Genomic DNA, 24891 nt, shown 5'->3' with positions numbered 1-24891 from the left:
GATGTTTAAGGCTGTTGGTGAACATTTTCATTTCCCATATGAAAAACCAAGAGCCAATTTGAATATTCCATATTGGCCTTTTATGACCTGTTTTATCTTTTAATATGTAAATGAAAGCATATTCTTTATAAAGACTGGTTTGTTTCCATGAAATTATAATTTTTCTTTTGCCCTCTTAAAATATGAATTCAATAAACAAGATAATATGTGATTGCTCTTTTATGTTTTGTCTTGTTCGTGAATGAAACACCTCTCTTTTATTTGGTGACAGCCATTTCCAAAGAACTACCATGTTCAGATCATAACCTGTAACATGAAAAATCCATAGTTGGATTTGAATTATCAATGTTCACAAACTGTTAATAATTGAAAGCCTATCTAGACCTTCCTTAAATTATAGCTAAGAAATTAAAACGACTCAATAATTCAGTTTCACTTTCACCACGATGAAAAATGTAACTTCAAACATCACTGCAGAATGTTATTATACATCACTTGTAATAGTTTACTTATAAAATGAGTTGTACTCACTGCCCGGGTTATCTCCAATCCCACTGCTTTTTCCATTCCAGTACCAGAGCAGAAGGGTTGCATCACGTGACCCTGAGAGAATGTAGCAATTTCCCCCGATATAGGACTCAGAACGAGTGAGGCAAGTAACCACATCCCAATGGCCAAATACCACTTGGATCAATTTTCCTGAAATACAAAACAATTTTCTTTAAAGCTGAAATGAAAAAAGATAAGAAAATATTCCAGTGACCATTTAACTTACAAGATAATGAAGTCATATTAACTCAGATTCTGATGATTCAGGATTTATAATAAAATTTGATCTGGTCTAACCTAAAAGTTTTCTCTGAATATTAACAACAAAAAATCAACTGAGCAGTGATAGTAACAGTTTTGAAAGACATATATTAAAACTGTTTCAACAAACAGTATTTGAGGACCATGATGCCATATAGCATTATGTCCATGGCTACCATAAATAATAAATAAATCATGTCTACTGATTAAAACAGACCCAGGAGAATTCAACAATTTCAGCAATTTCTTAAGTTATTCTGTAGGATTCAAAACAAAATAAAACTTAGGTTCCTTTCTTTAAGTACTTTATAACTTAGACTTTACTAATACAAACTTGTCTCTGAATTAGTAAAGAGTTAATGTATTTTTTTTTTTTCAACATTTATTTATTTTTGGGACAGAGAGAGACAGAGCATGAACGGGGGAGGGGCAGAGAGAGAGGGAGACACAGAATCGGAAACAGGCTCCAGGCTCTGAGCCATCAGCCCAGAGCCCGACGCGGGGCTCGAACTCACGGACCGCGAGATTGTGACCTGGCTGAAGTCGGACGCTTAACCGACTGCGCCACCCAGGCGCCCCTTGTATTTTTTTTTTTTTAAGTGATCTATACAAGGACGACATAAATCACTCTGGAGAGTTTCTGTGTTTTTTTTTTTTCCAAATTAGAATTACATGAACTAAATTTTGGTAAAAAGACTAATATATTATGATTGCAGTTTGAGCCAGGTCATTCCATCTCTGTTTTAATTGTCTGAATGATGAAAATTCCTTGGGGGCTCATGATGAAATTCAGATAATGGCAGTTTATCTAACATTAATGACTGGGGGTGAAAAGGAGGAACTCTAACTAAACTTACTACAGATCTAGGGTTTCAGACACAGGATGACTTGTTCACTAACAGTGCCAGAAAAAAGAGTAAAGCCCCCACTTTTAGTGCCAGAAAAAAAAGTAAAGTCCCCACTTTTAAAACCTTTGTTTAAAAATTAGGATGGTGTTTATAATTCATACATACTGTCTAAAGAATTAAATAGCTATAGTAGCCCTTCCACTCCATCCCTATGGTTTCTAGCTAAAATTTTCCTTTCAAAAGGTTTACAGAATGTACAGTTGAATGTCAGAGAATATCTGTCTCTAATATTCAGCATAAGTTTTTTTATTTTTGAATAAATGTTTCAGTGGGGTCATATAAATATAATTCAAATATTCAAGAAGAATGACCACTAAGCTGAAAAAAGATTAATATGCCTTAAAAAGTTTGTGTTTAATTTGTAACACATCATAACCTATTCAAAAGTTTGAGGTCTCAAGCATTGGCATCTAAGTATATTTAACTTTTCAAGATAATCATAAATATAACTAAAAAAGTACTTATGTTAACTTTTTTTAATTCTTCATTTTAATAGGTCTCTTACTTTTTTAAGGTTTTTAATGTTTATTTTGCTTTTGAGAGGTGGGGGGGGTGCGGTTGGAGGGGAAGAGAGAGAAAGACACAGAATCTGAAGCAGGCTCCAGGCTCTGAGCTGTCAGAACAGAGTCCAACGCAGGGCTTGAACTCACAAACCACGAGATCATGACTTGAGCCAGAGTCGGACGCTTAACCAACTGAGCCACCCAGGCGCCCCAGTAAGTCTAATACCTGTTAAAAAGGCTGCAAATTTAAAAATAAAATGCTGAAACATAATTTACTTAACTCAGGTATAAGATCAAATACAGTGTTTTCACTCTTGCAGAGAGCCTACTACTAGTAACTTTAAATTCAGATTCATCTCAGGTTCAAATTGCACAATTAATAAAATGCATTTTTTCTCCTGTGAATAGTCTTTAGTTAAAGCTGGTGTTTTAACTGCTAAAGTTAAAAATGTGTACTTCTGAATTTCTTCAACTTTTTAAATGGATATCAAAACATTTCATTTAAAAAATTAATTGTATCGACAAAGATCAAGAATTCAAGCCTTCTTAGAATAAAAAAAAATGGAAATGAAAAGAGCAAATTAAATATGAAAAGATATAATCATTTCCACATCATTTCCAATTTACATGAAGAACAAAGTGGAGAGGGTTAGTGGTAAACTGGGTGGTGTCAGAGTAAAGGCAGGCCTTACAAAGGGTAAGACAAAGTTAGCTGAATGCACTCTTAGTACTAACTGGAAAACTGAAGGCAATGTCAGTGAGTTGTAACCACTGAAAACAACTGAACATACTGTGTTGGTTATGTTTTTGATAACAGGATGTACAGTTATTTCTGCCTCAGCCTACACCTAAATGTTGAGAACATATAAACTACAGGAGTAATGTAAATAGATTATTTAGGGCAGGCCTATTTAAGATGTGATGGCCATCAATCCAGTGGGTTGTAGAAGTGAGGAGGAGTTACTACGATTAACAATCAATGGTACAAGAGGAACACAGCGCACGGGAAATCCAAGTGCTTCCAGGAGCCTTGCAAAAAAGCGGCTATTCTCCCGATAATTTACCTAATTTCCAACTCATGTGAGAACAAAGTGTAAAGATTTAGCTGGACAAGTGGGATAAATTAACTATAGTGGCAGAATCTTCCCAGATCCATTTGTTAATTCTAGGGTAAGTCATCACTCTGTATCTATGTCAGTGTTAGAAAAATGTATACTCTGTCACTATGGTTCTTTAATTAAAACTTCCTTGTGTTTTAATTTTGGCCCCCAAAGTTATCACAATTATTTTTTATTCAACCAATATTTACTGAGTGCTAAGCATTAGGCCTTCTTACATGTATATTGGTGGTAATTAGACATGATGCCTGCCCTTATAGTATTTAGTATCTAGTGGGGCAGACAGACATTAAACACAAACATATGTAATTATGAATAGTGATAAGTATTATAAAAGAAAAAAAACAAGGTAGGATCAGTGAGAATAATAAGGTAGAATGAATTTAGATTGGGCATCAAGGAAGATTGAAATGAGGGAGTGATGTGACATTTACATATTTACATCTAAAGCCCTTCATATTTTAATATCAATTAATTTTATTTTCTACAATGTATACTTTGGACTCAACTCCGGAAAACAGTATTTTTTTAAGTTTACTTTTTTCTGTTCTGGCAGCCTTCCTCAGCAATAGTTGTTATTGCTATGAGGTTGAGGTTCACTCCTCCTAAATAAATCACAGCATATAAATACCTGCTGCTCTTTTTGGTAAATTATTTTCTGATAATCTCATAAGTGTTCCTCAACCTTTATTTTTTGTTTCCTTTAATACCAGTCCACCTCTCCACACACTAATATCAAATATTACCACAAGCACTAGAATATCCTTTTTTTGACAGAACAAATTTTCTAGTTAATGTTTTATTTGACAGCTGTGCTACAAATAAAAAAAATTCAAGCTCAGGACTCTACACCACTGAATCTAAAATGTGGCCTGAAAATAATTCCCACTGCCGAGGGAAGGTTTTATTGTTGCCTCTGCTGTTCTGGTTGTGTCCCGAAAACATGATTTATGTTTAAAGAATTTCCCGTTACAACCAGTTTCTCTCCCCCACCCCACCCCACCCTGAATCTAATAACGGAAGGATTTTTTTTTTTGGCTTATGTGTGAAAATATAATTGAATTCAACACTTGTGATAGCTTTGCTATTATATATTATTGATCATATAATTTTCCCCTTGCTTTTCTGGTAAACCTAAAGGAGAAACTATTTAATATCCCTATTGTCATAAAACATATATTTACTCTAACTGAAGTTACTTTAAATAAAACTAGCATCAGAGTTTGTTTGTATAGAAGATATTAAGAAACATACTAGGACTATAATTTCAGGATTTTTTCATAACTTTTCTAGCAAATGTAAATATTTTTATTGTACAAGCTAAGTAAGTACCACTAAAATGAAGCTTAGAATAAATCTACCACTTATGAAAATGTTTTACATACACACACACTCACATATCCAAAAAAAACCCTGTAAAGTGGAAGGTTTTTGGAAAGAAGAGAAGGAATGTTATCTACTTTATCACGTCTAATGTAACATGGCAGACACAGAGGAACTTAGTGTCATACATTATAGCATTTTCCAAAATTAACCAATATTCATGGGTACGCCTATATGAGATAACATGGTGTAATGATAAAGAATGCTACATCTGAAGTCAGAAGAGCTGGCTCCAATACCAAGTTCAATTACCATTATCTATACAAATTTCAAAAAAGTTACTTAACCTTTCTAAACCTCAGTTTTCATCATCTGAAAAATAAGGATGAAGATACCTGTCTTGTCTCTCACAGGACTGTTATGAGGCTGACACAATATCATGTATATGAAAGAATTTTGTAAATTCTAAAGAACTGTGTGAATGTAAGAGTTATTTTAAATATTAGTATTACATAAAAGTGATTATTACAAATTATATTACAAATATTAATAGTCAATGCTTTTGAAAAGTGATATGAAAGGTTAGCAAATTCAAAAATACTCATGTCAAAACCAAAGACTGACATAATATATGATCCCACTTATATAACATTCTGGAAAATGCAAAATTACAGAGATAAAGAATAGATCAGTGGTGCAAAGCTGAGGCGGGGGAAGAGGCTGATGGCAAAGGGGGGGGGCACAGGGAATTTTGGGGGTGACAGAACTGCTCTACATCTTTATTGTGGTGGTTATGTAATTCTATACACTGCTTAAACTTATAGAACTGTAACCCAAAAAGAATTCATTTTATGGTATGTAAATTAAGAAATAATTTTTAAATGTATAAAAAATGATACGTTGGGGCGCCTGGGTGGCTCAGTGGGTTGGGCCTCCGACTTCGGCTCAGGTCATGATCTCGCGGTCCGCGAGTTCGAGCCCCGAGAGTTCGAGCCCCACGTCGGGCTCTTTGCTAATAGCTCAGAGCCTGGAGCCTGTTTCGGATTCTGTGTCTCCCTCTCTCTCTGACCCTCCCCCATTCATGCTCTGTCTCTCTCTGTCTCAAAAATAAATAAACGTTAAAAAAATTTTTTAAAAAATGATACGCAATCTAAAAGAATGTTTAAGAAAATTTTGTGAGAGGATGTAACAATTTTAATCTGAAAGTTTATGCAAAAGGGGAGCACAATTTGAGGTCAATGATTCTAATAAGGTTGTCATTACCATAACAGTGAAAGAAGAGGTTAAAATTTAAATTCCATTATTAAATCAGAGAAAAGTCACTGTAATAATAAATAATTTTAGGAACACATCAATTCCATTGCATTTTTTAAGAATTCTAGAGGAGTTTTAGGCTCAATAGTAATCAACCTTATAGACCTCAACATGCAGTAAGTGCCTAATTAAAGAAAAAGACTAGAATAATGGTATTTTCTTTCTGGACCTACAGAATATAGGATACACATTTTAAGAAAACTATCATCAGTTCAATAAAAAAATAAGTAAGATCATGGCAAAAACAACTTGTAGGGTCTATTATATGAACAGTATATATTCAACTATTTTTCCTCTACTTTCTCATAGCTATATTACAATACATTCATCAAAATGCATTAGGACAAAATTTTTGAATAACCAACAATTAGTTTTTCAATATATTATACTTACTAAAGCAGAAACTTGGATTCATACATTCTATAAAGATTATAAACAAGACTGAAAAATGATTTACTATAAAACATTTAATTAACTAGAAATTAAAAAGAATTTCCTATTCCCACATGTAAGTAAGATATTTGTACATCCTTGTTTTAGATGAAATTTCTACTTCCACAGTATTATCAAATTCTGATATATTAATATCTAATTTTAATTCTTTCAAATATTCAACTACATATTTACTATAAATTGATTTCCTCCTATAACAGTTTCTAAAATATTTTAAAGAGACTTCTGAATTTCCTATATACAAAAATTTATAGATCTTCCGTAATAATGATGAGTTAAGCTTGGTTTGTCCCTTAGTGAGATACATGCAAATGAATATATACAATTAAACTTTTATATTTTAATAAGAGCCCCTGTCACACATGAAATCAGTAGTCAGCTAATGTCCTTCATGATGGTGTAGCTTTCAACAATGTTCTATGCAGAATTAAGTGGACGCAAGATATCTACTACTAAGAAATACAATTAATGAGAAATTCCAGTAAGGAAAAAAAAAGCCCTTTATATAATACAAAAGTGGGAAAATACACCTATAGGTATGTACACCTGCTGTACGATTATGTTACTTACATGCCAGGATACGATTTCAAATGAATCATTCATTCGGTAGGTATGAGGCTTGGAAGACAGACTTACTATAACAAACTGCCTCTTAAAAACATGCTGAAGTTAACTTAATAGTGAACTATATTATAGATTTTTACTTAAAAGGGGGAAAACAGTGTCTCTTCCTTATGTTACACATTTTAGAATTCTGTAATTTGGGGAAGGAAGAAGATGAGAGAACATTCTAGCCTCTCAATGCTACCTGTAGCTAACTTTAGTTCACTGATGAAAATAAGTTACCTGTGTCTGTAGAGTAGACTCGGAAACTCTTATCCCAGAAGCCACAGATGAGAATATAGCGGTTGTCCGAAGTGATGACAAAGCACTGGGAATGGACTTGAATACTTTGGTCTAAAAGGTCAGTGATTTGCCTCCTGTGCATTCCTGTATTGCTGGCTGTGACAACAGAGGAAGAGACAAAAATCGTACTAAACCCACACATGTACAAAAATCCTAGGGTCTGTGATACTGGTGGTTGGGTTGAGGGAGAAGCATTCCAGGACAAGAATATTTGACCTTTAATTTAAAATTTTAAACATAAACATAACAATATTTGAAAAACAAAACAGGAAAATATATCCAGTTGTTGGAAGAATGTGGGTAGCTAAATTCAATGTCTCAAAAAGAAATTTTGCCTAGAGGGAAAAATAATAACATACTACAATTTCAAAATAGTATACAATTCTCAGAACATGCTTTCTAGCTCTTGGACAAGACCAAACTAGATTACAGTCTCCAGATTGCACCATAGTTAGGTTTGTGCTTCTGACAATCTCATTACGTCCATTGTCATGAGAATGGATTCGTGTTGTGACAATCTATTACCTTTTAACTTTTTGTCACAAGAAAGCAATATTAGAATTTAAATGTCATATATTTGAAATATTGTAACATCTTGGAGTACTTTGGCTTTAACAGGTCTTTAATTTGACTAGATGTGAACTCCTTCTTCCCCTGTTTACAGCTGTACTTGCATGTAAGGAAAGGGTAGAATGACTATTTATTAAAGATACTTGTAATTGAAAAAGTCAAAGCACAGCACACTGCCACTTTCTTACTCCTTATGTAAGCAATAAAACAAGACAGTCTGGCAGTGTGTTTTCAAAGTGCTACAGAGCACCTGATATGGGGTTTGTCACCAGGCAGAAGGTCAGACACAGAGCAACATCAAGCACATAGGAAGAGTAATAATCCTCTAGAAATATACTACCAAGCATGCCATTATCAGAAAAGGAATTTTCACTGAGATGCCTTTCTTGGCACCATGAAACCAACCAAATAGAAAGCTTTGTTTCCAGTGACCTCAGGGTTATTTCACCACCAACCTTCCAATACAAATAATAGTTTTTATAATAATAAAGAAATTTGATTGTACCAGAAATCATAACAAGATAAATTTCTGCATCTGATCATTACATTCTTTGCATCATAGTCTTCAGTTTGGTTTTTTTTGGGTGGGTGGGGGAAACCCCAACCTATAAGTGCATTGATAAAAATAAAAAATAGAAAAATATTCATTGCATGTAATAACTAAGTTAATGTGGCCAATCTAAGAGAAGGCCCAGAAAATAATGCAGAAGATAAAAAGTATTCAAAATACTTTCCAGTGCTGTATTAAGAACCACTAGGGATACAGAGAAATAAACTATTCCCTGCCCTCATGGCAAACATGACCTAGCAAACATATGCATAGACATAGTGGAATATTCTGCTAGTGTCTGTCTATACAACTTAACCAAGGAAGATTATTAGATAACTATTTGATAATAGGCTTCATATTACTTTTGGGGGATTAATGAACTAGAAAGTGACAGCAGCAGTAAAAAGGGCAGAATCCTATTTGGGGATCATTCTCTTGCCACCTCCTTCCCACACAAAGGGAAGCTGCTGGGAAATAAGAAAAGCTTTTATAAGTACCATAGTACATTACAGAGAGACAATAGTATCCCACTGCAGTGAAGCTGTATGGTACAACTTAGATTTTTTTATTCCAAGAAACCTAGCAATTAAAGACAAGGCACGTAATACTTTCTATACTGGTTACTACAGTACTTCATTCCACATGAAAACTGTAAAAATGTTTATTTCTTACCATTTATATGACTTTTGCTTCTAGGATATAAACTTTCACTGGTCTTTTTGGGGGGGGCATGATTTCTGGTGGGGGGGAGGATCTCGCTTCACAGATTTGGGTATGTGCATAAATTTTAATTGAGAGACCACAAAGAACCCATGAGTACAGGCTGATGCCCCTTCAGCATGCAGATGAACTATTTTCCAAGTAAGTGCTTACCTATAATTTAATATTGCGACATCCATCCATCCATCCATCCATCCATCCATCCATCCATCCAATCTATTTAATCTATCTATCTCACAACTGCCTTCCTTTATCTCGTTGTCTCCCAAGATTCAGTACTGAAGGTGTTTTTATTTAATGAAGATTAGGTGTATTTGTCCAGATAAGCATTCTTCAAACTGGGGCATGCACACTCCTGGCAGGAGGGTGGTATAAGATTTCCCAAAGGATAAACAAGCACAGATGGTTTTAAGGGAATCAATTTCTAGTTCCTCAACTTTTATATGTTCTCTTCCCTGAAACAGCTTTGGCTGAGAACTCTCCTGTGAGTTTTCTTCTCTTATGACCCTTTCTGCATGCTCTTCTTCCACTAAATAAAACAAAGGCATATTTCTTTTCTATCCAGGATCTTACTATAATGCTTTATCTGGGTATGAAAATCTCTTGAGATGCAAATAAAGGGACAATTCAAAATACTGATGTGAGGCTGAAAAGTGAATGCCAAAGTATCAAATCATTCTGTAGGGCCGGTGGTTTCCAATTCATCGCTTTCAATAAAATGGAAGGAGGATCTAATCATGATGTCAATTGATAGATCGTTAAAAATAAATTTCAATGATAGATTGTTAAAATGATCACTTAATGACAGACCATGAAAATAATTCTTAATAACAGATTACAATATAAATTTTGTCACATAACTCAGAGTTCAAAGATTTCAGAGACACTGTGAAAACAAAATTCTTTCCTTTCCCATCTATTTTCTCACATAGGTAACGTTCCTCAGAGCTTCCATCTACTAAAAAAAAAAAAAAAAAAAAGAAAAAAAAAAAGAGGATAGAACCATTGACAAATCCTGTCTCATTCAACAACAAATAATGTTCACTCAAATACATGAGCAAATGGGGAATGGAGGGGCAGGGGGAGGAGAAAGCCCCACCCATTTCATTAAAGATGTATTTCTAATAAGTGTTTCTTTTTTATGTTTAATAATGTTTATTAAAAATTATAATTTTAATAAGTGTGTATAATAATATTTGTAATGATACCTCAGTGTACATTAATTTCTTACAAAACTGAGCCTTATGGTCATAGGAAATTTTAACAATTAACTTACATACATTTGTTTAATTTTCTATATATTTTTATTGCTGAAAAGTATTTACAATAAAGTAACTTTTTGAAAAGTTAAAATTGTGTAGAAGAAGTGGAATTAAAATATAAATTTAAGATGAAAAAAGGATAATACAGTATTTTCAACTGTTAATAGCTTTTTTATGCATTTTTTAAAAACAGAAAATGTTGACTATTAATTCACTTTTTTTTTTTTAATTTTTTTTTTTCAACGTTTATTTATTTTTGGGACAGAGAGAGACAGAGCATGAACGGGGGAGGGGCAGAGAGAGAGGGAGACACAGAACCGGAAACAGGCTCCAGGCTCTGAGCCATCAGCCCAGAGCCTGACGCGGGGCTCAAACTCCCGGACCGCGAGATCGTGACCTGGCTGAAGTCGGACGCTTAACCGACTGCGCCACCCAGGCGCCCCTTAATTCACTTTTATATTTAAATTCCATTGGATAGATTTAAAATTTTATATATTATATATAATACATAATATATATTTACATATATAATGTATGTATACATAATACATAATACATAAATATATATACATATACTTGCAACTATCGAAATTTGTGCTGAAAATTTTCTACATGCTACTTTTAAAATACGTGGGAACTTTAAAACTTTAAAACATGCTACATTTAAAATATGTGGGAAGGTACATGGTTTTAAACAATTATTTTAGGGGTATAGGAGCAAACCGTTAGATGACCAATGATCTACAGTAGAGAAGAAAACTATGGCCTGTGTCTGGTTTTATATATAAAGTTTTATTGGAACACAGAAATGCTCATTTGTTTATATATATTGTCTTTGGTGGTTTTTGTGCTGTAACAGAACTAAGTAGTTGTCTATGAGACCTTATGGTCTACAAAGCCTGATGTATTTACTATCTGGCCCTTTATCAAAAAAGTTTACCCATGCCTAATCTAAAGAATGACAGTTGCTGAATTCATTTAATTAGATTTGCCTATAGGATATTCACTGTCAAGTTTTAAGGCAAAGAATGATTCTATACTTAATAAATAATGCTTGTAAAGGACTTATCAAATGGACTTTATTTTCTTGACTTTTAAAACTTTACCCAAGTGAACATTTTATTTTTTAATATATGGCAAATCCTATGTACTCAAAGCAAAAGATTTAGGAATCAGAGTAGTATTTATCCTTCACATGGATAATTACTTCTTACATTTCTGCTTCTATGTGGGGGAATGCCAAATGAATTAGTTTTGAGCTTAAGGTTAGTTTAGTTCATATCTTGATAGTTCATTTGCAAGTGGTAGCCACGTAGCTCTCTACTGAAACAATAGTTTTAAAGACAAAAAAAAAAAAAGGTGACATACATATAGGCAAGACCTTGGATTTTAAAAGAATAAATCAGCATTTTCATCTGCTCTATGTGAAAACTTAAAAACTTTAACAAATTTATGTGCCAGGGAAACTTAACAAAATTATAAGCTAAACATCCACAATGGTAGCACACCCCCAATAACTAGGCAATTAAGTATTTTAGATTATTTTAGATTGAAATAGCATCTTTAATAAGACATGTTAATAATGTTACTCTCAGTAAAGCCACGTATGAAATTCCCACCCATAAGAATGAAAAATGCTAAACTAGAGATTTTGCCTAACTGACTCAAAAGGCACAGAAGCAATTAAATATTCTAAGTCATCTGCTGCAGATGCTCATTTCATCCCAATGGCTCTTTCTGGTCTCCTCCCTTTTCTTTTTTTCCCCCTTGAACAAATTTAACCTCCAATGGCAATTTATTGGGCTGTAGGACCATAGGAAAATGAATACAAATATCTTAACACTGCCATTGGCCGGGCAATATATTTCAACTTTGAAACTGCTCTGCAATTGCACATTAATCCCCTCACACTGAACAGAGGGTCCAGGAAGAAAGGATTGATCTCCTTTAATGATGAAACCCTGGCACTACAGTTTTATTTTTCACAACACAGTGCTGCTAAGAACCCCACTGTTATTATGAAAATTTCCCTAGCAAAGGAGCTCCATCACATTACCGGTGCACCAATTCATCATAACGTGCCTCGCTCCTGCTCATCAACAAGTCTGAGTGATGAAAAGATCCAATATTATCCTGACAGTACTTCATGCGCATTCTCAATCACACATTATTACAGCATCCATATTAATTTTCAGTGACACGCGTCCTAGGCCTGTTCAAATTAGGCAAACCAACGAGGGGGAGTTGATGAAATACCAGCATAGCCACAGCTCATTGCATTCCAATTTGCATGCAAATGGTTTATCAGGAAAATTCCATTCCCAGCAACCAGCAAGTGAAAAACAACTGTAATCTACACTTCAGGGCCACCATACAGAGCTTAATGAATCGCAAAGAGAGAAAGAAGTGACAGACCTATGAGAGGATCGATTTCCACTGGCAGCTGGTATGGCTGGTCTTGTACTGCACCTTGATGAGCTGGAATTCACAAAAGATTAAAAAAAAAGCATTATTTTTCATATACTAACCTACATAAAAATGCATAAGTCAAATCTTATGTAGAACTGTTTCCAACCTCTAAATCTCTCATACACTTTTGTGAAATTTAAGGGAAAAAAATCCAGGTGCTTTCATGGCTAGCTTATTAAACATTTATTTTAGATTAGTGCTGTTCTGAACATGTGCCATCAGCAGTGGCTCCAGTCCTGGGCCATAAGCTATAGCAGATGCTTGACTGGCAACCTCTGATGCTGCAACAAAACAAAATTAAGTGGTAAAGCGCGCTGAAAACAAAATGTGACAACCATCTGCTGACTGTAGCAAATACTATTTTTTTGTTACTTCTTAAAAAGGCAGTTTTGAATGCTGCAGCACAAAGGATCCACAAAAACGTCAATTTATGATGGAGAAAGGGAAAGCTCTAAGTCAGGGAACATTTAATGTTTCATCCATCACTTAAAACCAATCAATTGAAAGTTTGAATAAAAATAAAGAAAGCTATCCACAGATAAATGTTTTAGTTAAATGCATTTGGCTGAAATACTTTCTTAAAGACTGGATTGAGGTTTTTAAGAAAAGTTTTATTAATATTTAATATTTCCATGGTTTCAATTTAAAAATACTCTGAGAAACAAATGAATAACAAAAATCAATCCATGCTAAGAATAGTTTGTTCAATTCTCAAAATGGTTCTGAAGATTCCTGCATACTTATTTTGTAATTGAGAAGAGATTTTGTGGGCTGTTTCCCTGTGAAAGGTAGGACTTAAGGTAAAGAGGAAGTGTGCTAGGAAGCAGGAGCCGCTGCTGGCTATTTACGGAGACTTAGGCAAATAGCAACTTGAAACTGAAGGTTTGGAAGAGATGATCTTTTCAGCTTTATAATTCTGATAGTTAAATCCTGGGCCCCTGTCCAAATTATTTTCCCCAAATGACTCAGTAATTCACTCGGGTCAGTATCTCCCTTTTATAGACTCATCAGCATTTAAACTACTGTTTAGTTGGTATTAGAACTTTGCTTAACACCATCATCACTTAGGAAATCTTTCTGACTGTCCTTGAGGGGCTGAAAAGAAAAATGGGGTACATTCCAATGAGTTCATCAGATTATTTTAAAACTTATTAAAACATCATTTCCCCTGTTAGCAAATACCAACTTTTCAAGGCGGTTTCGAAGATCATTAATACTGATAAAATATCTGGGTAAGTATAATATTAGCATTAAAAATAATTATATTTGAGTATGTATAAGAAATTAAGGTAGCTGAAGAAAGGAAGCTGTATAACTCAGTCTTTTTTTACTAAAGGTATCATCTTCGCTGATTACTGGCTCTGCCAGCAAAGAGATCACAGGACACATATAGGGAATGTTCAGGGAAAATGCACCAGAGCCTCTGATTTACCCAACAGTGCCATTTACTTCCAGCAATACCAGTGCTGATCAACACTAATACCTTGATCATTTTTCTCTACTTCTCTGAGAATCTGGGATCTCAGAAACATTAAAAGACACACTATCAGTGAAAGAGGTTTAGGAGGTTAACTATCTTTGGTTGGGCCTCTAAGACAGTTGCCTGTGTGACCTTGGGCAAGTTTATATAGCCTCTGTGTTTTAGTTTCCTAATCTGTAAAATGGGTTAGACTGAACAATATGAAATTAATAACACCTGACATTTTGACTTGTAAAGATGGTGATTTCATGGGTCAACCTAAATGTGGAACCTACATCCCAAGGGATTGAGGGGATTCAGTGAGTTAATATGTGTAAAGAGATTAAAATAGTATCCAGAACCTAGAAAATGCTCTTTAAATGTTAGCAGCTATTCTTTCATTCCCCGCTCCCCCCTCCCACAGTTCCTGTAAGGCCCTATGAATGAGAAAGAAAAATAAAGATGATTGTTTTCTTTTTAAATGAGGACACAGACACTGCTGAAAGAAATGATAGGAGCTAGCTTTCTAGTGAACAAACTATGGAAATCATAGATTCTCAGAAAAAAACAAGAATCTAAATTTAAAAATAACAGCATAACATGAATTTGATTTTCACTGAAGAAAAACTGTTAAGGATTTCTGACATTCTTCTGCCTGACATTTGTTTTAAATCAAGGTATATCAAGGCAAGGTAAAGGTAGAACAAGATAGAATGAAAAATCAGATTTATATAAACATACTTGGAATGAGACATAGATTTAATAAAATGGATGCTTAACATTTTTAGGTACAGGTGTAAGCTCAGAATTGGAGATCATATTGTAGAAGGATAACTACCTGTGTATTCCCATGTATATTTATCTGGTGAGGAGCTGCTGTGTCATAGTGTAAAGCCAGAGGGTGGGGACAAAACCCATTAGTGACACAAGATACAGACACAAAGGAGGCTCACTGGAGAGAATTACAGGCAAAGAATTGTCAAAACATATGCTGTCCCCCAAGCTCTTATCTTACAGAATGGTGAGCTTGGGATGGGAACAGTTGGGTGTACCCTAAGTGGCACTCCAGCAGAGAGATGTTGCCCCTAAATCAGTTTACATATCTATAGAAAAAGTGGAAGTAGGGAAAAGAACACCTGACAGCCAGCTACTAAGGCAAGCAAACTTTCCAGTCCAGGAAATGGGCCTGCTCAAAATGGGAGTGCCAGGAGCTCATCATCAGTGCTTTTGGAGTGTACCTAACAACCTGAGTTATCAGTTGGAGACCTAGTAGCCCTTTGGTTGAGCCAGTTCCTGCCGAGCTCATTCTTTGCAAGGCTCAAGTCAGCAGCAGAGAGCAGCCAGGGCTTTCCAGCAATTGAAAAGGTTTTTCTCCTCACATATGCTGTCACTCTGTTTAGACTGAAGAAGTTCTCAGAGCTGCCACACACAGCCACTCAGGATAAGCATCCTTTGTGCTGGCCCTGACACCACACGCACTGGTGCTTTTGCCAAGCTAAGAGTAACTGCACTCAGTGTAGGTAATCCTCTAGTGTGGTCGACAGAACCCACCACCAGCATGTTTTTCCTCTAACAAATGCTTTTGAGAGAATACAAAAATCACATTTGTTAAATTATAATCTTTAGTCCCAAAATATAAGTATGTCACCTACATACACATTTATCACTATAAGACAAGTTCACTTGAAGAAAAAGGAATAAAAGGACCTAATAATGGAGACAATTATATATACCTCGATTTTTACCTTCTCTACTTTTCCTGAAATCTATTCTCTAATCAAATACTGGCATTCAATTCCTTTCTAATAGCCAGGCAATGGCCATATTTAATAAATTCTGATACCAACCACAGATTCTTCATGATAAGTACCTTATTGAGCATAGTCAGTGCACCAAGTTTTTGTTTGAATGTCAATTCAATTCTGTTCCATTCTAAAAGCTTTTGCATTTAATTTGGCATGAGGCCCTGTTCAAGAATTTATATTTTTGCAACCAGCTCAGGTTTTATAATGAGCAGTACTTTATGCACACTTTACAGATTTAATGACAAGTTAACAGACTATTAAAATCTATCTTTTACATTTTCCCACCTAAAACAATGGCTTGGAAAAAAAGCCTATAATCGTCAGGACTTTAGAAGATTTTCCTTCTTAAAATTAGAATTTCTAACTAGTTGCCAAAAAGAACAGTGCTAAATCCAGATCCCAACATTCCTGTTCTAATGAGAGGTAATAAATCATAGAGGGGTGATCATAAAATTTGAGTCAGAAAACTTGGGTTCAAACATGGCTCTGCCACTGACTGGCCATATGTGATACTGAACAAGGCAAGCTCCCTGGGGCTCAGTATCTTCATTGGTAAAACATGGGGCTGGATTAGATGTACTCTCAGGTCTCCTCAAACACTGGTTTATGTTTCTAAGGGTTATTTCAGTATCTTGCTGTTAGTTACCCCGACTATTCAACATATAATGGAAAAACAGAATGTACTTATGGGTTTGTAGTACTTTGGCTGTGTAACTTAAGTGTTCTTTTTTTCTGTCATCCATGATAAATAATATGATGTTATACACAAAGAGGCACATAAACAGGCAATCAAAAGTGTTTATTGAGTAAACCAATAAGTGGAAAAAAGGAAAACATCTGATAAATAAATATAAACTGCTTATGGACACAATATAGAATATCATTATATTAAGATATTAGAAATAATATTTACCTACAAGGAATAAAGACAAACCACCACATGCCAAAGAATAGGTGATGCTTTAACATTTGTATTATATACCGCAGAGGGGACTTCTTTAAGCCTTTCAAACTAGTAAATATTTTGATTCAGACTAATGCTGGGAAATTGAAAAGCTCAAATGTTGAGATATTTACGTGTATATTACAATATCTTTATACAGTTTGCAGCAGTTACTATGCATTATAATGATACTTCTTTACTTACCAGGAAGGTTGTGCCACTTGTTCACCGCAAATAGCCTGTTAGCAGTGACTGTGATCACAGCAGGAGTCGCCAGACCAGGCTGGGTGTTAGCTGCCACATGAGTGACAGGGGAGTTGGAGGGAAACTTTAGGACCATGATAACATCCTGCTGGGCTTGGTCTGTGAACATCAATGGACTCTGCAGGAGGAGATACTGTTGAGTGGGCATGACAAGACCCAAATATACAAGAAGGAAAAGACAAAGAAAGACAAGAAAGAGAGAGGGTGCAGGAAAAGAAGAGGAAAGACCATGTTAACACAGGTTGCAGCTGAGAGCATGGTGAGCAGAAAGGTTTATAGAAACAGCAGTTAGGATTGGCTTGTTTTTCATGTATGTCATTAGTTGAATGTTTTAGTGACTGAAGTAGAATACCTTAACAGAAACCTTTTAAAAATCCATAAATTTTATTAGCTCCCTTCCCTACCCCACTCCCATGAAGAACTAAAGAAATGGTTTTATTTAGATTCTAAATAGGTAAAGTATTGGGGATTGCATTAAACCATTCCAATTGCTATAGTGTGTCAAGTACAAAAAAAAAAAAAAAACAAACAGAATGAGGATAGGTAACAGGTACAAAAGCAAGGCAAGGTAATTTCCAAAGATCGTCAAAGTTGTGTTGAGGTAGCATGAAGATTTTTGACAACTAAATAAAGAGATAATTAAAACATATATTTATAAACAACAATTATACACATATATGTATTATTACAGTAGAGAAATAACTTATGAATGTAATATACAAACTTAATTATAAAGGTGTTTCAAAGCAATGCATAATTAAATGCACTTGTAAAAACAATATATTTATATAGTGTACCAAGTCATAAACACTGCCCTATTATAATGGAAATGCTACTGTTTTCTATCACTAAGGATAAAGAGAAATAACTAGATGCCCCTCCTCTCCCTTGGTAAAAAAACAAAACAAAACAAAAAACAAAACAAACCTAAAGCTCAAGACTTCTGATTTCTCCTTTCCAAAGCAGCAAGTAATTGAAAATGTTAAACAAAAATCACTGTCTGTTCTAATAACTAGCAACAAAATAAATCTTGAAAACTACTAAGGATTTAGAACATTCCTACAACTCATATGTCATAATCCAAGACATATATAACAGCACTCTGATTTACTGGCTTTATTTATATGTTGTGGTGGTATGCTATCACACAGTAATTGCACTGTACATTTTCAGCAACCCTCTTCTACCATGTCTATTTTCTAATAGCTGATTAGTATCATTCACAATTGAAACACTTTGATGAAGTGCTTCTGGCTGCTCTCCTACTGCCATATTTCAAAACACCAGGTATATGTAAATGTGTAGGCACATATATTTAACACATATTTATTCAGAACTGCTAATAAAAAATTAAATACATTTGCATTTTTATTATCAGTCCTTTTAAAAAAGTTATTAAGAGTACTTAGAAAAACATATTGCACTAAGAATTCCTATTTGCACTCTTTGCATAAAGGTGTAAATAAAGGCAACTAATAAGCTACCCAGACACCCTTCTGAGCAAGTGGCTAAAAGCCAATCAATATTATGAGTTAATCCTCCCTGGATGCTCATTCAATTAAAGGTGTCAGTAATGCCTCATCTGATGTGGCCTCAATTAAATCCAACTATCTGATGGTGTGAAAACACAGGGGGATACAGCAACAGCAGCAAAACCAGACAAATAGGCAGCCTTCGTGTGCCTGCTAATTACTACACCTGGTGTATATTATGGCTCATGCACTTAACGCAGCACGAGGTGGCTTTAATTTCTGCTTTATTCATGTGTGTGTGTGTGTGTGTGTGTGTGCGCGCGCGTGCATGTGTGTGTGTGATGGGGTGCACTGACAGTTGATGGTGGGGGGATTCATCTGAATGGCAGTAAAAACAATAAACATTTGGGCCTCTAATTTTTAAAACCTCTATATCAATTAGTATTTTTTGTCATACAAAGAACCTTTTATATAGTTTTTAAGGAACTCTGTGAAATTGGGTAAAAATGAGAAACAATGAGCAACAACAAATACAATACCCTACAAGCTAGTTTTAAAGAAGTCTGGGAAAAGGAAATGAACATCATTTTGGAGTACCAAGCCTTATTTTTCAGTTGTGTAGTTTTTTAAAAAAAATAATATTTACTAAAGTTAATTTATAAACTCTGAGAAAGTCAGGGTATAACATACATCATAAAGTCTCACTGAAAGGAAGTTGACAGTTATTTTTGAGCTTAACAGTTCATATTGTAAATACAATTAAACTGAAATTGAATAATTCCAATGTTTATGCCCTAAAAAAAAACAGAAAAATCTCTAATGTGTTGGGAGAGGGTCTTGTTTACATAGTGACTCTAGTGGGCCAACTTTTAGCCACATGGCAAGGACAAGCTACTTTCCACAGAAAGCCGCAGACATCATATCCTGAACTGTGCACTACATTCTTACAACAAGCTGTCCCTCCAGTCTGTTCTACATACTCCATATTGACTAGTGCTCCCAGTGCAGGCAAGGAGGAGGAAACTCTTGGGAGTTCCATCATATCCTTGGTTGGTTAAGTATGGAATAAGGAGGACTAGGAATAAGAGAACGCACATTCCAGCATACTGGGCTAGTCTGCAGTGATGGCAACAGCTATAGATGGGGACAGTTGGTAAAACAGGGATCAGAGGAACAATCCTTCATCTAATCAATCCCGGGAGCCTCCGGGAGTCAAGTATGAGGCAGAAGTAGGAAACTGCTCGCCAAATTTCATTCAGATTTCCCAGATTAAGTATGCACTTGTTGACGACTCTGGTTTCTTTCCAACACACCTTTGTTTCCCACCCACAATGTGTAAGATGAAAAGCACAATTTGTACAAGTCTGGAAAGGAGTTCAGGGATTCAATTCAGAGGACACAGATAACGGCAAAGACTGTACCCGATCCTATATGAGCATGTGCCTTCCTACCCTAGAAAGCTGGTCTGCCGCAATGAACCCTTTTGCCATGTGAGAGAGGCTTGGAAGTAGGAGCTCCTTCCTTGCCCCGGTGACCAAATCTGTGCAGAGACCCAGGTAGAAAGTCATTGGAGCAGTGGAGGTGTTTCCATTAGCCAGTATCATGATATCCTGAGTCTCACTGACAAGCTATTACTAAAACTAATTCTAAACCACAAACATAAATCATTCTTACTATTTTTATGGCATTATCTTCCACTGTTCTTGCTAAATGTTTGCTCTTTGTATAATCTTCTGCTTACTGGTTATCCCTTAAGTTCCCTTGAATCTGATTTCACCTATTTAAAAACACTTAGGGGAAAACATGATGCAAATAATTTCTTTTTAATTTTTTTAAAGTTTATTTATTTTGAAAGAGAGATCAAGTGGGGTAGGGGCAGAGAGGAAGAGGAGAGAGAATCCCAAGCAAACTCTATACTACAGGCACAGAGCCTGATGCAGGGCTCAAACTCATGAACTGCGAGATCATGACCTGAGCTGAAACCAAAAGTCGGATGCCTAACCGACTGAGCCACCCAGGCACCCCATGATGCAAGTAATTCTTAAAATGCTTATAGTTTATTGTGATGGCCAATTCACACCTAGAGAAAGAAGGGGAGAAAGGTTTGGAAAGAGAAAGATGACAAAGAGGGCGAAAAGGAAAAATACACAAGGAAGATGGTGAGATGGAAAGAGAAAGAAAAAAAAGCAAACAGCCAGAAGTGAAAGGGCCGCATCTCTATCTCTTGCTGTCTTTGCTGCGACTGTCTCCTTCCGAGTATTGGTCAAAATTCTACCATCTCCAGCTCCTGATTCTGGGCTGGACCAATAAAGTGTGGTGTAAATGATGTGTGAGAGCAAGCTTCAAGAAGTCTTGCAGAAGTGTTCTCTTGGAGCACTGTTCCTACTGTGGAAGTGGCTTGGGCTAACTTCCTTGATGATGAAAGACCACATGGAAACAGAGGTCTGGCCACCTCAGCCCACCCTGCAGCAGTGTGTGAGGGAGCCAAGGTGAGGAAAGCAGAAGTGTCTGCCTAACCCTCGGAATCACGAGAAATATAAATCACTGCATTAAGCTTTGGGTGGTATGTATATCAAACCATCTTTTCTTATCATTTTCTTTTTCATTATCCTTAGTAACAATATCCTATGTACTAGGATTAGTTATAAAATTCCCAAACTGAAAAACATATTGGGATGTAAAGAACAAACACATTAGCAAAACTAATCTAGAAACTCATAGGATCAAATCAGAAAACTCATCAATCCTATGTCTGGAGCCATTATCCTGCAGTGAGGATATGTGACAATGGTAAGTCTTTTAATTTTTCAATGCAAAACATGAGCTGATGAGATAGGAGAGCACTGGAGCAATGTTTACATTCCCAAAGACTCCAGAACAGCATGTACTAATATTTGCTGGTTGTTAGTAGGTTGACATCACATAAAAAGAACAGGCTCAGATGTGGTAGGGAATCTCAAGTACAACAAAACACTGTTATGAATGTCAAGCATGGTCTCAGAGGCAAGAAATGAAAAGAGTGTAAGCAGCACTTACCACTTGCATAGCAGAACCTCTGGGAGGATGGGGCTCTATGAGTAGTTGAGAAGGTGTCTGTCCAAAACTTCGGATTTGAGCTTCAACAGCCTGAAAACGGCACAGGCAAGTTTGAGGCTTAAGAGGTACTAATTATAGGCAGTAGAACCACAACTGTCACCTGAAAATGTCATTCCATACTTCTGGCTTGTTTCACATTGAAAATCAACTTTGTGTTTTCACAGTGGGTCTAAGCACCTGGCAAGGGCACTGAGGGTGAGGTCATCCTTTAGTACTGTGTAAGCTGTTCCTATAAAACCCCGTGAAACCTTCTCATCTTGCTCAGTGATATGAAACAGAAACCAGCTATTACAATCAGAAATTGTCCTTTTTGGCTTCATCTCTGTTTTCTTGCATTTTTTTCTCCTGCTTGCATCATCCCTGATGACTAAAGCTAATCTTTTACAGGTATAGAGAAAACATATTGCTGCTTTGATTCTAGGCCCCATTTCATCGTGGGAAGTAGAAAGGAGGAAAAAAGAAACATAGCACCTGTGAAAATGGCTTGATGCTATTATTTTTGCCACAGAAAGAGCATTATTGTTGACAGTCTCTTTGAACTTAGGTGGCTAAACAACAAAGTAAAAGCCATATGTTGCATCCAAGCATGAGACAGTTAAAACAGGGACTAACTAAACATAAGAAACATGTGCATGCTCTTTCTGAAAGATGTGTACATGCACCCTTTGCAAGGCAATCCCTTACCATGGATCTTCCTGTACACCTAGCACAGATGCTCACTTCCCAATCACCAACAACTCCTTCATCATGGGAAACTACTAAATGCCAGATGCTATCACTATCTCTAATTACTTTATTTGTTTACTTGTTTATGCCTGTCTCTTCCACTAAAATACAAGATCTATGAGAGCAAGGACCTGATCTATCTATCTACTTTACTGTTAGATCCCTAAATCGGGTGAATGATATATAGTACGTGTGAGGAGACAGAAGGAAGCAAATACACACAAAGACTGTCTCAACACCATGATAGTATTCTGAAGTTCCAGGTTAAATGAATGAGGAAAACTTCTCAAATTCATAAGAGAATATATGTTCATCATGTTATTTTTTTAATCCTTAAGAAAATAGATCCTTGGGGCGCCTGGGTGGCGCAGTCGGTTAAGCGTCCGACTTCAGCCAGGTCACGATCTCGCGGTCCGTGAGTTCGAGCCCCGCGTCGGGCTCTGGGCTGATGGCTCAGAGCCTGGAGCCTGTTTCCGATTCTGTGTCTCCCTCTCTCTCTGCCCCTCCCCCGTTCATGCTCTGTCTCTCTCTGTCCCAAAAATAAATAAACGTTGAAAAAAAAAAAAAAAGAAAATAGATAGATCCTTAATTTTTATATGCTCTGTAGGACTACAGGCAATTAATATTTCATAAACAAGGAAATATAATCATTATCCAGGATTAATTTCCTTTTTTTTATTCGTTGAGGATACCACTCGTAGTCCTTTACAGTGAATCTTGTAGGAAACAATGACAGCAATTCATTCATTTATGCGTTCAGTAATTGTCAACTATGCACATAGCAGTATTAGGTCTCAATGTTTCTGTCCTTGAATGCATTCCCAATATAGGAAGCAGGGCAAATACACTCAGAAGGTTATACAGTTGTTTCAATGAGTTCAAGGAGTGCTCTATCACTTGCTTAGGCAGAAGAGATTGGAAAACACCTTTGTGAAAGCTGAGTGGTATGGTGGAAGATGGGTTTTGAAGTTAAACAGACCATGTTCAAATCCTGAATGCATACCACTTATAAGCTCTGTGATCTAGGTAAGTTATTTAATAACCTCTCTAAGTTTCAATTTTCTCTCATGTAAAATGTAGACAATAATAGTATCTACAACATGCTATATTAAGAATTAAATGATATTTACATAAAAATCATAGCAAAATGCTTGGTATAGATTAGACCCACAATATGCAGTCAACAAATATTCATCAAGGGCTGATAATACCAACAAATATTTATTTAGTACTTACTATTTACCAGGAATTTTTCTAAGTGGTTTACTATCTTTTATCAGCTAATCTTTAAACTATATGATGTGAGTCCTTTACTACACCCATCTTATCTATAAAGATAAAGAAAATAATGCACAAAGAACTTAAATATCTTGTCCAAGGTCATATAAATGGCAGACTCGAAATTTGCACCTAAGCAGCATGATTCTAAAGCTAATACTCTGGGCCATTAAGCTATCCTTTCTTCTTATCTTTTAGGTACTATACCAAGGTCTAGGGTACAAAAAGACTGAGCACCAAAAAGCAGGAGCCTACAATCTAATGAATGAATTAATAAGTTATCTCTATCATCATCATCATCATCATCATCACCATCATCATCACCATCATCATCACAAAGTATGTTCAGACACAGTTACTAAAGTAGCACAGCTAGGCAAGTTTGGTTTTAATAGCAGGAGATAAGACTGTTGTTAGACTTTAGAAACAAGAAAAGGAGCCAATAGGGAGCAAGGAACAGAGACTAGGATCATTTCAGAACTTCTAAAATGTTTTTGATCAGTGAAATCAATTTATGATCAACATCAGGACAATCTTGAAGAAGAAAAAATATAACACCGTGGGAGAGCTTGAAGCCCAGAGGTAGTCACAAAGAAACAGGTGGGACTGCTATTTTATGATACACTGATTTATGGACAAATAGGAATGTGAGTTTTAAATTTCTTTTAAGAAGAGTTGGCAAAACCAGTGCCATTGCCCTTGACTGTTGCTTTTGGTGGTCCCTGCCCAAAGGCCCTCATGTCTTTTTTCCTATTTAAATAAAGTAGAGGGAGGAAGAGATAACTTCCATACTTGGCCTGTGGCATCAGATGGCTAAGAGTGTTAATCTGGACTTTGTCATTTATCTGCTGTGTGATTTAGCTTAATCTCTGTTCCTCATCTACAAAGTAGAGAACTAATAATACCCAGTTCACAGAATCATTTATAAAATTAAATAATACT

General features: G+C 35.7%; 1 protein-coding gene across 7 annotated transcripts in view; it reads right to left on the bottom strand.

Moving 5' to 3' along the window:
* LRBA (LPS responsive beige-like anchor protein) overlaps nt 1–24891 on the bottom strand; it is a 785650-nt gene that overhangs the window by 29139 nt on the left and 731620 nt on the right. For 4 of the 7 annotated variants that reach the window (XM_045465918.1, XM_045465937.1, XM_045465959.1 and 1 more), the window contains exons 49-53: nt 21886–21975; nt 17318–17510; nt 12853–12915; nt 7276–7431; nt 532–699 (exon numbers count right to left, since the gene is read on the bottom strand). In XM_045465918.1, the coding sequence (XP_045321874.1) occupies nt 532–699; nt 7276–7431; nt 12853–12915; nt 17318–17510; nt 21886–21975 (670 nt within the window). The remainder of the gene's footprint in view (nt 1–531; nt 700–7275; nt 7432–12852; nt 12916–17317; nt 17511–21885; nt 21976–24891) is intronic. The other 3 variants (XM_045465946.1, XM_045465955.1, XM_045465967.1) reach the window with 1 other exon arrangement.

Source organism: Leopardus geoffroyi, chromosome B1, assembly GCF_018350155.1.
Source record: "Leopardus geoffroyi isolate Oge1 chromosome B1, O.geoffroyi_Oge1_pat1.0, whole genome shotgun sequence".
In the NCBI taxonomy this organism is placed as follows: domain Eukaryota; kingdom Metazoa; phylum Chordata; class Mammalia; order Carnivora; family Felidae; genus Leopardus; species Leopardus geoffroyi.
This window is presented reverse-complemented; position numbering and strand designations above follow the sequence as displayed.